The sequence below is a fragment of the Patiria miniata genome, unplaced genomic scaffold, assembly GCF_015706575.1.
Source record: "Patiria miniata isolate m_02_andy unplaced genomic scaffold, ASM1570657v1 HiC_scaffold_1, whole genome shotgun sequence".
Lineage (NCBI taxonomy): Eukaryota > Metazoa > Echinodermata > Asteroidea > Valvatida > Asterinidae > Patiria > Patiria miniata.
Genome location: NW_024037047.1, coordinates 36,715,931 through 36,728,942, shown reverse-complemented (window position 1 = coordinate 36,728,942; position 13,012 = coordinate 36,715,931). Strand labels below are relative to the sequence as shown.

Below are 13,012 nucleotides of genomic sequence, written 5' to 3'. Positions count from 1 at the left end.
ATCTCCTTCCCCCTCCCCTGACCCGTACCCTCCCCTACCCCAACCCCCTACACCCACCTACCCTATCTTCCCCTATCTGTCCTTACCCACCCTACACATCCCCACCCTAACCCTTACTCGAATTCCAATATCCCGCCCACCCCATTCCCCCACCCATACATCCCCACCTGACCCCATGCAACCCCTACTCTGATCCCTATATACTGCCCCCTCCCCTTATCCAACCCCTACAACAACCCATCCCTACACATCCCCAACCCAACCCCTACTCCGATCCTATATCCCGCCCCCTGCCCAACCCCCTCCTAACCCAACCCCTACATCCATGCCCATCCTCTCCCTACCTGTCTCCCCCTACCTGTCTCTCCCTACCTGTTCCCACCCCACCCCTACAAATCCCCACCCCACCCAAACCCAGTATTCCAACCCCTCTCCCCACCCCACCCCACCCCAACCCGCCCCGCCCCGCCCCACCCATCCTAGCTCCCCTACTCATCCTACTCACACAAACCCTAACTCCAACCCTATCCCCCAACCCACCCCACCCCGCCCTCCCCTACCCCATCCCTACTCCAACCCCATAAACTAAAAGATCAAACCAGAAGATCATGCACATCCCCAAAATGCATAGTGTACATGTACATGTTATACCGGTATACACACATGTACATGTTATACCGGTATACATGTACATGTAACAATTAAAAACTTTAACATTTCCTTGAATTAAAGTTCCTCAATAAAATCATAAAATTTACTGCAATGATATGAACCTAACTGAAGTTATAGGCCTAGAGATGATACATGACAACTGCATTTAATTTTTTTCCCCAAGTTAACTAAAACCAAAAACTTCAACATTTTTATCTGAACGCGGACGGCCGGACAGACGGACGGACGGACGGACGGACGGACGGACAGACGGGCGCCCGGACAGATGGACGGAAATTGGTATTACATAGGCTCGCATCTGCTTCGCAGCTCGCCAAAAAGACATAAAGTTTCAAGCTTTTGTTTCGTTTATTAGCAAACCTGGATGCACCTAGCAGGTTACATTGTGTGTGGCGAATTAGCCCAATAATACCGAATAATAATATACATGTAGCTGTAACAGTTACCCATACTAGCACCATCATCCACAGGCATGACAGGTTTAACAGAAATCTCAACCCCCCCCCCAACTCACCCTTCCCTATGGTGAGAACCCTGGCTACAGCTGTCCACAGTTATTATTGCAGAAACGAAACCAATTTCATCTGATCATAAGTCTTCTTACCATTGTTGACTGCTCTGACTTTAACCCAGCAGGGTATGCCATTGGGTATCTTGAAGTCCATGTAGAGCTGTTCAGCCAAGACGTGAGCCTCCCAATCACGCAGTGATTTATCCCTGGGTGTCCTGCCTGCTGCTAGGTGATACTCAAACAGATGGGACTCAGGATCGCTGCTCAATTTCAAACAAAGAAAGTTAAGAATGTTATTATTATGGACTCCAGCAAAAGAATCCCTTGAAGATTAACAAAAGGAGAGAGATGACAAACACTTAAATGCCACCACCACAGTAATTGGTTATGAAAATTAGTTGTTGGTTCATTGCATAATGTAAGAACAAAACATTAACATGTTATTTTTTTATAACATAGCCATATAACTGAGCCATACGACTGCAAATTTGCAATGCAATGGGGCGTGATCTAATATGCAAATTAGACACATGCGCATCAGTGTCATCAAAACGGCTATACACACCTGGCATGGAAACAGTATAATACACCCGGATAGAATGGGCCGAGTAAACTGTCCACTAACCAACCCACCCACTTACCCACCCAACCACCAACAAAGCATGCACAGACAGTGTCTGAAGCTGAACAGTGCAATGTGTCCAAATTTAAATTCACTTGTTCTTCTCAGTACCATACACAACTACTACCATAGTACTACCACAAATTTCAAACTGATTGATTCACCACCTGACTAACCTTCAAGTTTTGTTCAAAGTTGAAAACAAAATAACTCACATTGCATTAACCTGCAATCCAATTCTACCAATGGACGAGTCATAGGTGATGTCATCGATGCTATAAATGATGGGCGGAGTATTATCAATAATCAGAGGGGTGCTGTGACACACAGTGAGTGCCATAGGACCGCCAAACTCTACCTTGTTGAGAGCACGCACAGTGATGTAATATGCACCATCTGTTGAGCAAGATAATTTGCATTACTCACCATTTGATCATTTTGTGGAAATAAGTCTGAAGTTTTAAAACTTGAATAAGGCTTCCATTGGTATCTTGGACTGTAGTTGGGCATTCAGTTTGTGAAACATTAATATAGCTGACTATTAACAATTACTGTATTGTACATGTTGTAAGAAGTGATTTTCTTGCATTTTTCAATTTTAAATTAATGCTTGCTTCAACAAAAACTTCATTATTAACTCCCAAGAACAAAAGTCTGGGGAGTGTATAGGACATGAAATATCTCTTATAAATAAGTTTGTTTCAAATAACAAAACCATTTTTGGCAGTGTATCGCTGTGATTCAGTGATTTTCAGTGTAATGGTCATCGATTATTGACAAAGATGAAATTTATCGAACATAAACCATTACTTCTTCTTCTTTGCAAAATTGTGGAATGAATGTTCACAACTGTTATTGTCAGTTCAAATGTAACATGCCATCGGCCACAACTGTTAATTATCTCTCTCATGCTCTAAAATATTCCGACTTTATTACAGGAATGAATGCCACAGTATCCGGCAGATTGACATTAACAGCAAGTACCCGATAGGTCTATTCTAAGCATGGGGATTTCTATAGAACACTCAATGGAACCTCTTGGGGAGATAGTTTCACTATAACACTCAAAGCAGGCAATAGTTGCAGACCCACAGTAAATTAAACAACACATACTACTTTGACCATTGATGAAGATTTACTTGACAGATTGGCATTGACAACCAGACCCTGGTGAGTCCAAACAGATGAGCATGGGGATTAATATAGAACACTCAATGGAACCCCTTGGGGAAATAGTTTCACTACACAACTCAAAGCAGTCAATAGCTGTATTCCATCAAGGTCCACTAAAACAATGCATAATATGTGGGTCATTGATAAGGATTACCTGACAGATTGACATTGACAACCAGATCCTGGCGAGTCCACTCGGACTCATCAAACAGATGAGCATGGGGATCAATATAGAACACGCAATGGAACCCCTTAGGGAAATAGTTTCACTACACAACTCAAAGCAGTCAATAGCTGTATTCCATCAAGGTCCACTAAAACAATGCATAATATGTGGGTCATTGATAAGGATTACCTGACAGATTGACATTGACAATCAGACCCTGGCGAGTCCACTCGGACTCATCAAACAGATGAGCATGGGGATCAATATAGAACACCATGGGGATCAATATAGAACACGCAATGGAACCCCTTGGGGAAATAGTTTCACTACACAACTCAAAGCAGTCAATAGCTGTATTCCATCAAGGTCCACTAAACCAATGCATAATATGTGGGTCATTGATAAGGATTACCTGGCAGATTGACATTGACAACCAGACCCTGGTGAGTCCAATCGGACTTATCAAACAGATGAGCATGGGGATTAATATAGAACACTCAATGGAACCCCTTGGGGAAATAGTTTCACTACACAACTCAAAGCAGTCAATAGCTGTATTCCATCAAGGTCCACTAAAACAATGCATAATATGTGGGTCATTGATAAGGATTACCTGGCAGATTGACATTGACAACCTGACCCTGGTGGGTCCACTCTGACTCATCAAACAGATGAGCATGAGGATCAATATAGAACATGCAATGGAACCCCTTGGGGAAATAGTTTCACTACACAACTCAAAGCAGTCAATAGCTGTATTCCATCAAGGTCCACTAAAACAATGCATAATATGTGGGTCATTGATAATTATTACCTGGCAGATTGACATTGACAACCAGACCCTGGTGGGTCCACTCTGACTCATCAAACAGATGAGCATGAGGATCAATATGCATGCTGACATCATCATCACATACAGCGTTACCAATGGACCAGGTGTAGCCATGGATACCAGTCTCATTGTCATGGATGCCTTCCCAGTTGGCTGTGAAGAAATGAAAGTGTTACTCAGGATGCCAGTCGAGACAAAGTTCAGCTGTGGAGACATGTCTACCAGGATAGTACAGTGCTGTGGTGGCACTGTGAACATGTAGGGCCACATTACTTGGTTGTGCTTACAATGAGCCAAGAATCACTGCTATAATCTACGGCAGAAAATTCGTAACTCAAAGTTTGAGTAATTTACAGATTTCTTGGCTTGTACTCAGGCCTGCAATCTGTAACTAAGGATTCTTTGCTTAACCAGTTCGCGCCGGAGGCCGTGTATACATGCAAAAGTTTCCTAAAAGTCAGATAGGATGACGGATGAGGCTGGAAAATATCTGTAAAAGCCATGACCGAGGCCATAAATATGACTCTACAGCCCAAGGGTGATGGCTTCGACCCGCCTGGCACTGCAGTCGAGTGAATATTAAACCCGTGCCTCGGTCCGTTCTTGTCAAAATAAACCTAACCTCAACTGAATATAAGGTTAGTGCAGAATTCTTTGGCTAGCACTCTAAGCACAGTATTGCGGTACATGTAGCATTCTATGGTTTGCAAGGCCATAAATTAGAGCCTATGGTCGTACCAAGAAAGCATAGGTACCATCCCTTTCTTAATATGAGGCTGCTCTCATGCTTAGTGGTCATAATGGTATTGCTTCTGGTTAATATGACATGGACACTTGATCCTCATAATAATTTTAAAAATTGCAAAATTAGTGACGTAAAAACTGCACACCAGGTTAAGCTAAGGTATGATATTATTAAAGTTTGCCTCTATTTGCTATGAAGCCCCATCCATCGTTACCTGCCATGAAGGTATTGCTTCTTGTATACAGCACGTCAACAAGTTCCTCATGGCCATTAAACACTGTCATAGAACCAGGACCATCAGTGATATAGCTGAAATTAAATCACAAGATAACGAAGGTCAGAGTAAATGTCACAAAATACAACTACATTCATGACCAGATTTGCCTTCTTTGATGAGACATACACAAGCCTGCATTGACCAGACTGAAGGTACAACTGAACAGTCAAATTTTGGAAAAGTTATCAAGCTGTTGCTAAAAAGCAAACATGAATAATTTGTCATGAAAGAAAGTACCTTTAAGAAGTCAATGCAGAGTGGCACACAACACAGGATTAGTTAATACTCAAAACTGTGACTATTCAAAAAAAAAAAAGAGGTAATTATGAAGGTTTCAAACTAGTCAATTCATTTCTGGTATGTACCTTTGTCATACACAAAAGCACTTTATTCTTGTGATTTAAAACTTAAGCCTTTTTCAGTAACTGAATTTTAAGTTACTGGTTATATAGCAGAATTTCCTCAACAGTTATTATTTGTGTCATTTATTGATTACCTTGAAATCATCCTACTTTTTTGCTTAGTTACATATTCACTCCAAGCATCACTTTAAGCAGTACCTACCGGTGGTTCACCAGCGGTGTGTCTTCAATGCATCGTCTCTCCCATTCCTCTGGTGTGAACTCCACACACGCTTCACGCACCACCTCATCCCTGGTCCCATTCACAATTAGCCCAGGGTCTGGTGTAGTGAAGTCCGTGATGATGCCGACGGACGAAATGATGTTCTCGTACCCCACGTAGTTGAGGAGCTCTATGTTGAAGTAGTAGAGGTTGTTGTGGACGAGTTGGAGTGATTCGTGATTGAACTCTACAGCGTGGCCCACACCAAGCCGCTCATAATGGGAGAAGAGTCCAGACTGAAAAGAAAGAGAAGCCTCAATGATTGTATCCATAAAAAGAATACATATCCTCAACAAGAGAGGGATCTGGTTGATTTTCCTTGTTCCTCTACCTTTGTAATCTGGGGTTCAAGTCCTGCCCATGCTGCACAAGGGACTAAAATGAACAGAATATGTAGCAAAACTGAACATGTATAGCCCTAACAATCCCCATCCAGTACAACTCCAACACCAGGGTTTGTTGGAATCTGTTAGAGTGATTACTGTACTAGTTAACTGATTATACTTTACATGGGTTATAATTAGGAATACCAACAATGATTATACTTTACATGAGTTATAATTAGGAATACCACCAATGATCAAAGTTCAGCAGTTTTTGTGTACAGCTTACCATGCAGTGTTGGAATTTGCAGGAGTGAGGAAGGTTCCTAAGTCAGTCTAGGGGGTTAGAGTTAATCAATACTTGGTTGAAGATCATGCATGCGAGATCCATGGTTTCATTATCAGAAAAAAACTATAATAAAAAACTCATCACAGTCAGCCTATCGGATTGCTTTGAAGCAAAACAAGAAGCAATTAAAACAAGTACCAAGTGGTACAACCCATGGCGGCCGGGTAACATGTGTGTAGAAGGCTATACGGCACCGTCCGTGCACTGGGGCCGTACCGCAATTTTTTTCCGTCCCAAACGACATCCGCATGGGGTGTACGCTATTGGGTTTTGGCCTTTACTTCTCTTAAAAATATGAGAAAAAAAATATGAAATTAGAAACAAAAAGAAATGAATTCAAACGTAATGAAATTCGGACTTTCATTTCCCTTTGAAAAAAATCCTTCAAAGCCTCAGATTGGAAAAGAAAATTTTTTTTGGGTACACAACGGTGACTCGAACCCACAACACTGCGAGGATCCCTCGGGGCACAAAATCACTACCCTACTGACTGAGCTATCGCACTGCTAGATAAATCCTGGAAATTCATGCTAAAATATACCTGTGTATGTATCATAAAAGTATCATAGAGGTGGGCCTGTCGCCAGCCCTGAGCGTCAGGAGGGGCCTTAGTACCAACTAGGGGGCCCACTACAATAAAATACAAACATACACATGTATGGCTTTTGCCGTGGGGGGGGGGGGGGGCAATTGCTCGCCAAGGGGGGACTGGCCCCACCAGCCCCCCCCCCCCCCCCTCTGGCGACGGGCTTGCGTCAATGGCGTCAAAAACCTTGTACGTGGATGTAGTTTGGGAAAAGAAACTTTGCGGCCGTACCGGTTCCTCAAGAGTTTAGGCCATGTCCAAAAGTTGTGGCTGCAGCTGGAAATAACACGTGCGCCTATGCAAGCCACTGGCTTGTGGCTACAGCTACTCCCCATAGACATGTGTGTGTAATTACTCCCGGCCGCAGCCAGTTGATTTGGACACGGCCACAGAAAACGAAAAGGAATGGGGCGGGATCTAATATGCAACAAGTATGCAAATTAGACGCATGCGCAACAGTGTTTGCAAACCGGTCTTCAAATGCAAAGCTGTTACATGTATACTTGCAAAGCTGTAGTACTTGAGTTGTATGAATACAATATATTGCCGAGTAAAGTGTCCACCAACCAACCAAACAACCAACCAAACAACATAATCAGCAATGGGAAAAAGGAAACTCATACAAATAAAAAGAACCAAACTTGCCAAAATATACGAAAAGCAAAGATTATTGTGTTCAACAGACTGAATTTCTACACATGGGCAGGTACAACTATTCTGTGACAATCATGAACTAACCTCATGAACTTCGACCCCATGGCCCTCAATTTCCTTCAGCAGTTCACAGGTGAAGTCCCCATAGTCGTAGTTGATACTCAGACATTGGGTTTCTGGGAGTACTAGGCAGTCCCGCACACAGAAGTTGGGGTTGTGATGAATGATGGTTGACGTTGGCTTGGAGATGAGGCGGCCTTTTTTGGCAGCGGTGAAGTAGTGAAAGTCATTGACTGTTTCAGGTAATAAGGGTAGGCAAGATTAATTTGAGAACTGAATTAGGTGTCCGATAAAATTCACTTTTTAGAAAGTCTTTATATTATAAGGAATATTTGTTACTGCTGGATTGATAACATAAAGAGGCAACAGTGGCTCAAAACACTACTGTTACCATTTCCCTGCAGTTCTCTCAAATATTGCTCTTTGTATTTTATTCTGGTTTGCTATGGTGTCTTCCAGAGATGAAACTGGCCAATGGGGAAAAAAAATCGAAAAATAGGCCGAACAAAAATCTGTATCCAAAATCTGGGCCGCACCCCAGTTACACATGTACAATATACATACATGTAAATGTAAATGTGTGTATGTACAATACACGTCATGCCCAATTTCCCGACACCGCCTCCTGTTTTGTTTAAACGGACTCGTTATAAGAAAGAAGTTCACTTCTTAAGTGAGAAAGTTGAGAAAAAGTCTGAAAGACAAGTGCAGCATTCATAACACCATTTGATCGTGTCCATCATTCAACCGACTGACATACATGTGCGTTGGAAAATCAGACATTATCGTCTTTTTCTTCCAACAACCGCCAGTGAAATGTATCACACTTCCAAAAATCGCGCAACGAGTCGATTTTATTGCAGTAGAACTCCACGTGCAACAGCCTTGAAGCTCTGTAGTACGTATTCAATCATGTCATAATCATATGTTAATGCGCCAACTAATTTCTAGCCGCAAGCTACTCTAATCTGGGTTTCATGTACTTATGTGCGTCTATACCAATACAATCTGTGCATTGACGACTGGTAGAATGCAGATTAAAATTACACTCTCAATACAGTTGTAGCAGTGTCGTTTTTAAATTCTTTGAAATAAAATCGGACGTTCTCGGGAAAAGATTGTCAGAAAAATCTGAATTTTGGAAATGAATTTGGAAAAGTCAGATCTCCGATTTAATTTGGATAATTAATATAAGATAGAATTTTGCATCGGGGTTATATAAATCAAATTAAATTAAAAATCAAATTAGCAGGAGGTCGTGGGTTCAAGTCCCACCCGAGTGGTTTTCTCCAACTTTCACTCGGGAGGTAACACACTGATCTTCTAATATTCAAGGAATAACCTTGGCACAATTGACTTCTCCCCACACTTCAATGCCATAGCACAAAACCTATTTCACAAGAGATGGTAACTATCATGAATTAATATCCCCTGAATGCGAAAGAAAAAAGTAAATCTTCCAGATTCTGCTTACTTGAATCTCCAAGGTGCTGCCTCTCAGTGATATCAATGGTATTCCATGGCACAATCTGATCGCCCCAAATTCCAGGGCTGAGACCGACACCTTCCTTCTGCATCAAGATAACTGAGTCATCATACACCACGGCCGATGCACGGAGAATGTATGGGTGACTGGTGGAGGTGAAGTCTGGTGTGATGCGACCCGTTGGCAAGGTGATGTCAAAGGTCGGCAGGCTGCAGGTAGCTGTGGAAGTGCCTCCACCGTTGTTCATGGCATAAACAGTGAAGTAAAGAGGATGTCCTCCTAGAAGAATCTATAGACAGAAAAAAAAATCATTCAAGAAAATTTTCAAATTTTAATGGCCCCAAAAATCTAAACGTTTAATATGTGTTAGCAAACACTAAAAACAATAAGGCCCAAAAGACTAAACAATTGACAATTTTGAGAGTTAATTTATACTCTTTTTTATTTTCATTACTTTTTACCTAATGTAAAGTACAGAGGACACGGTAGAAAAATTGCCATAGAAAACACAAAGGTGTCCAAAACTGATTTTATGGCACAGCTGTCATTTGTTACAGTGATTTTTGACTGTCGTCATTGCACTAAGTTTCCAAGATAGCATAATATTCCTTATAATCGGGGGAATATCCCAAACAGGTCTCTCACTGAAGCCCATAATGGGGTTTCATTAATTTTCATTAATTAATTAACTTAAATGATTTAAATTGGAGGAATAGTCAACCCATGTACATGGATTGGCCACTGCAAATTTGCCAACACGGTTCGTACTACATGATATCAGTATGCACTTTCACCAGCCATATATACCGCATGTACACACCAGTTGCAGTCAGTAGAAAACACCCTGTGCTTTCATTATAAATATGAGCGACAACAACTTGTAAAATAAACAACAGAAAAACACTTGTTTGGTTCCAGAATAGGAATCAGGTTTTTTTTTGTGACTTCAATTTTTGATCAGGTTAGTGAACATTTTGTCGTCATCATCTTTGGCCCAGTGTTTTAAACTGGGTTACCGATTCTTCCATTCATCACTGCAGCTAATATCATGATGGTGGCAGGAACCAGTACCGATTTTACCGTTGAACTGCTAGATCTTCACATAGTTCTTAGGTAGTTCTTTACAATATTTATAAGCGTTTTTGACATCCAAGTGTAGTTTAGAAGCATTTTGAGTAAGACAATTTGACAACATGAATGCGTTTTCCGAAGGTTTGGTAGTATTTGGTATTGATTGTGCAAATCTGCATGGAAGCAATGGGGATGTTCAGTACAGCCGAATGTTCAGTATAGTAGTGTTCATTATAGCAACATTCTTCCAGATAAACATTTGTTTTTCAATATAACATTCATTCAGAAAGTGTACTAGTTTATAATCCAGACTACAAAATTGAGCAGATGACAACTATTGAATGAAGTTGACAAATATCAAATGATCTCAAAACAACATTTCCTACACCTATAACTACCCATAAAAATAAATTCCCAGACATGTCTCAGTCAATAAATCACGATTCAAGACCTTGGGCACAAACTTTCCCTTGACCTATGGTAGTTCTTACTTGTGAAATGATAGCTGAGGGTCCACCAAACTCCGTCTTAGAGACCACATCGCTACCTCCAGGTGCCGTCCCAACCTGATAGAAGAACTTCACCAAGCTCTTGTCATCAGCTGCTACCATCTCCAGCTGGAAGGCTGGCTCTGTGTAGTCTAGTCCAGGAACCTGCTCAACGCCACACAGATTGGTGCCTGCTGCACTCCTCCTTGTGGATCCAGCGGCGTCCTTCATGGGACAAAAATGTCATCACATTTATGCCTGGAATTTGAGATACCAGTATACAGGTATGCATGTACACATAACGATATACCTTATGCCTAACAACCATCTTAGGAGGGAAATGCCTTTTTTTTGCTAGGATACACATGAGTGAATATTGTGTGCATTCACTGTTACTGAAAAAAAATAACAAACAATACCCTCTAGGATGGCCGCTACGCATAAGGTCCATTGCAGGACGCTTACATCCCTTTAAATACTTGGAGTTACTTTGAACTTTTTCTCTGAATTACTTTGAATGGAATTACTCACGCAAAGCTTCAAAAAATGATACAGGACCAAAGTTGTTATTGTTTGAATGAGAATTAGAGAAACCAGGAATAGTTAGAATGTTTCAAGAGAGACATCAATGTACAAACTGGAATAACTAAAACAAAGAAACAGTCTACGAATGCCTGATGTTCCCATATAAGCTTGTGTATGCATGTCTATATGAACCCATCTGTAACTGCACAACATTGTATTAAATTTTGTTAACATTCAATCATAGAGTGCTTGAGCGGTTTTGAATGGTACAGGAGTATTAGACCGGCCTGAGTGGTTTCGGGTGCTACAGTGACTAAAGGGTTAACTCAATTACAACATGTTCTAGCCAGGATATCATTGGATAAAGGCTCTTCCAGATTTGCGTTTGAGCTGAGTCCATCCCAGGTCAAATCACTGTTGTCGGGTGCCTGGAATAATTTTAATTAAAAGGTCTTAAGGGCAAAATATGAGTCAAAAGGTCAAATTCAGATTTTTTGGGTAATCGATAGAGCTTGGAAATATCTTTCATTTGATATACATTTTGTCTCGAGAGGCTACGTCATTCTGACGTTATTAACAGTACAAGGTCGTAAGGAGGTTTTTCATCGTTTGTGCCCGGCAAAAGGTCGTAAGCGTGTAATTCTAATGTAACAAAAACATGTTCCAAGCGCACTACGTCCCATTCAAGTGAGTACGCAAAGCCAATTTTGTTCCCGACAAAGGTCATAAGGATTTATTATGCCGCTTAAGTGTACATTTAAGGCTTGGGAAGTTCCCGGTAAAGGGTCTTTAGCAAAACAATTTAAATAACTTCACAATGAAGTAATACGTTGACAGAAAATGCACAATATTATTATAATTATTAACAAATTCCAGCAGTTATTAAAATTTCAACCTTATGTGATTTTTAATTTAGAAATGGGAGCACAAAACTTTTTAACTTGATTATCCCCAAAAGTGCTTTTGCGTGCTTGGGCTGCTTACAACCTTCTCCCTGTCACACGACAAAGTACAGGGCCACAATTTAAAAGGGAATTCGTTAGCCACAATTCCTTTGAAAAGGTTGTGACTTCACTTGAGACCACAGGACTAGTGATTGATTTGTGATTGACATGTGAGGACTTGAGTACAACTCTGGACTTTTCTATAAGGAACAGGAAGATTACAGCTTTAAGTTGCCCAAGATCAGGGATGACCAAAAAATAGCATAGATTGTATAATTATTTACCACTGGTGTTGAGTATGCTTCAATCTCCGGAGGTGATGTATCAGGCTCCTTGGTGTGAATATCAAATATATTTTTGTGTACAGCAGGAGCCGTGTAGCGCCATAGTTCCTTGTTGAACAGAGTTTTCCTTCCGAAGAAGGGGATTTCCACCGTCACCAAAGCTTTCAGGCGAATGACCAGAGGAATCATATCCATGTCCATCTTCAATCTGATAATGTGAAGGAAGGAAGGAAGGAAAGGTAGTTCTTTTTTTCCTGTCTACCCTGTTTAATTTTTTTTAACAACATTCTTTGAAAACAGTGTCATTGCTCTTTAGTGAGGATTATGTTGTACATCGTTGGCTTTCTGGAAGAAAAGAATCAAAGTGTTCTTACTTTCATGGTCCAATTTCATAGCGCTGCCTAACAGTTAGCATAAAAATTTGTGCTTACTATAGAAGAAAATCATGCTGCTGCTTAAGTACATTTTCATGGCGTGGATGTGCTGTCAGTTGCGTGCGCATGGAGATTTCTACTGTTCCATCATTGATGTAAGCAACTTTTTCTTCTTAGGTTAAGTGTGTTTTCACTATGTTTACTGCTTTAATGGTCTCTATGAAATAGACGTAGGCTCAGTTAGCA

The 13,012-nt window shown here is 41.0% G+C and overlaps 1 protein-coding gene across 1 annotated transcript in view; it reads right to left on the bottom strand.

The window, feature by feature from the left end:
- The window catches only part of LOC119733278, a 73,006-nt gene that overhangs the window by 13,191 nt on the left and 46,803 nt on the right, over window positions 1-13,012 (bottom strand). Inside the window, exons 20-28 of the mRNA XM_038206875.1 lie at window positions 12,393-12,600; window positions 10,643-10,864; window positions 9,069-9,369; window positions 7,619-7,827; window positions 5,563-5,858; window positions 4,936-5,030; window positions 3,959-4,129; window positions 2,021-2,201; window positions 1,277-1,443 (exon numbers count right to left, since the gene is read on the bottom strand). Coding sequence (XP_038062803.1) covers window positions 1,277-1,443; window positions 2,021-2,201; window positions 3,959-4,129; window positions 4,936-5,030; window positions 5,563-5,858; window positions 7,619-7,827; window positions 9,069-9,369; window positions 10,643-10,864; window positions 12,393-12,600 — 1,850 coding nt within the window. The remainder of the gene's footprint in view (window positions 1-1,276; window positions 1,444-2,020; window positions 2,202-3,958; window positions 4,130-4,935; window positions 5,031-5,562; window positions 5,859-7,618; window positions 7,828-9,068; window positions 9,370-10,642; window positions 10,865-12,392; window positions 12,601-13,012) is intronic.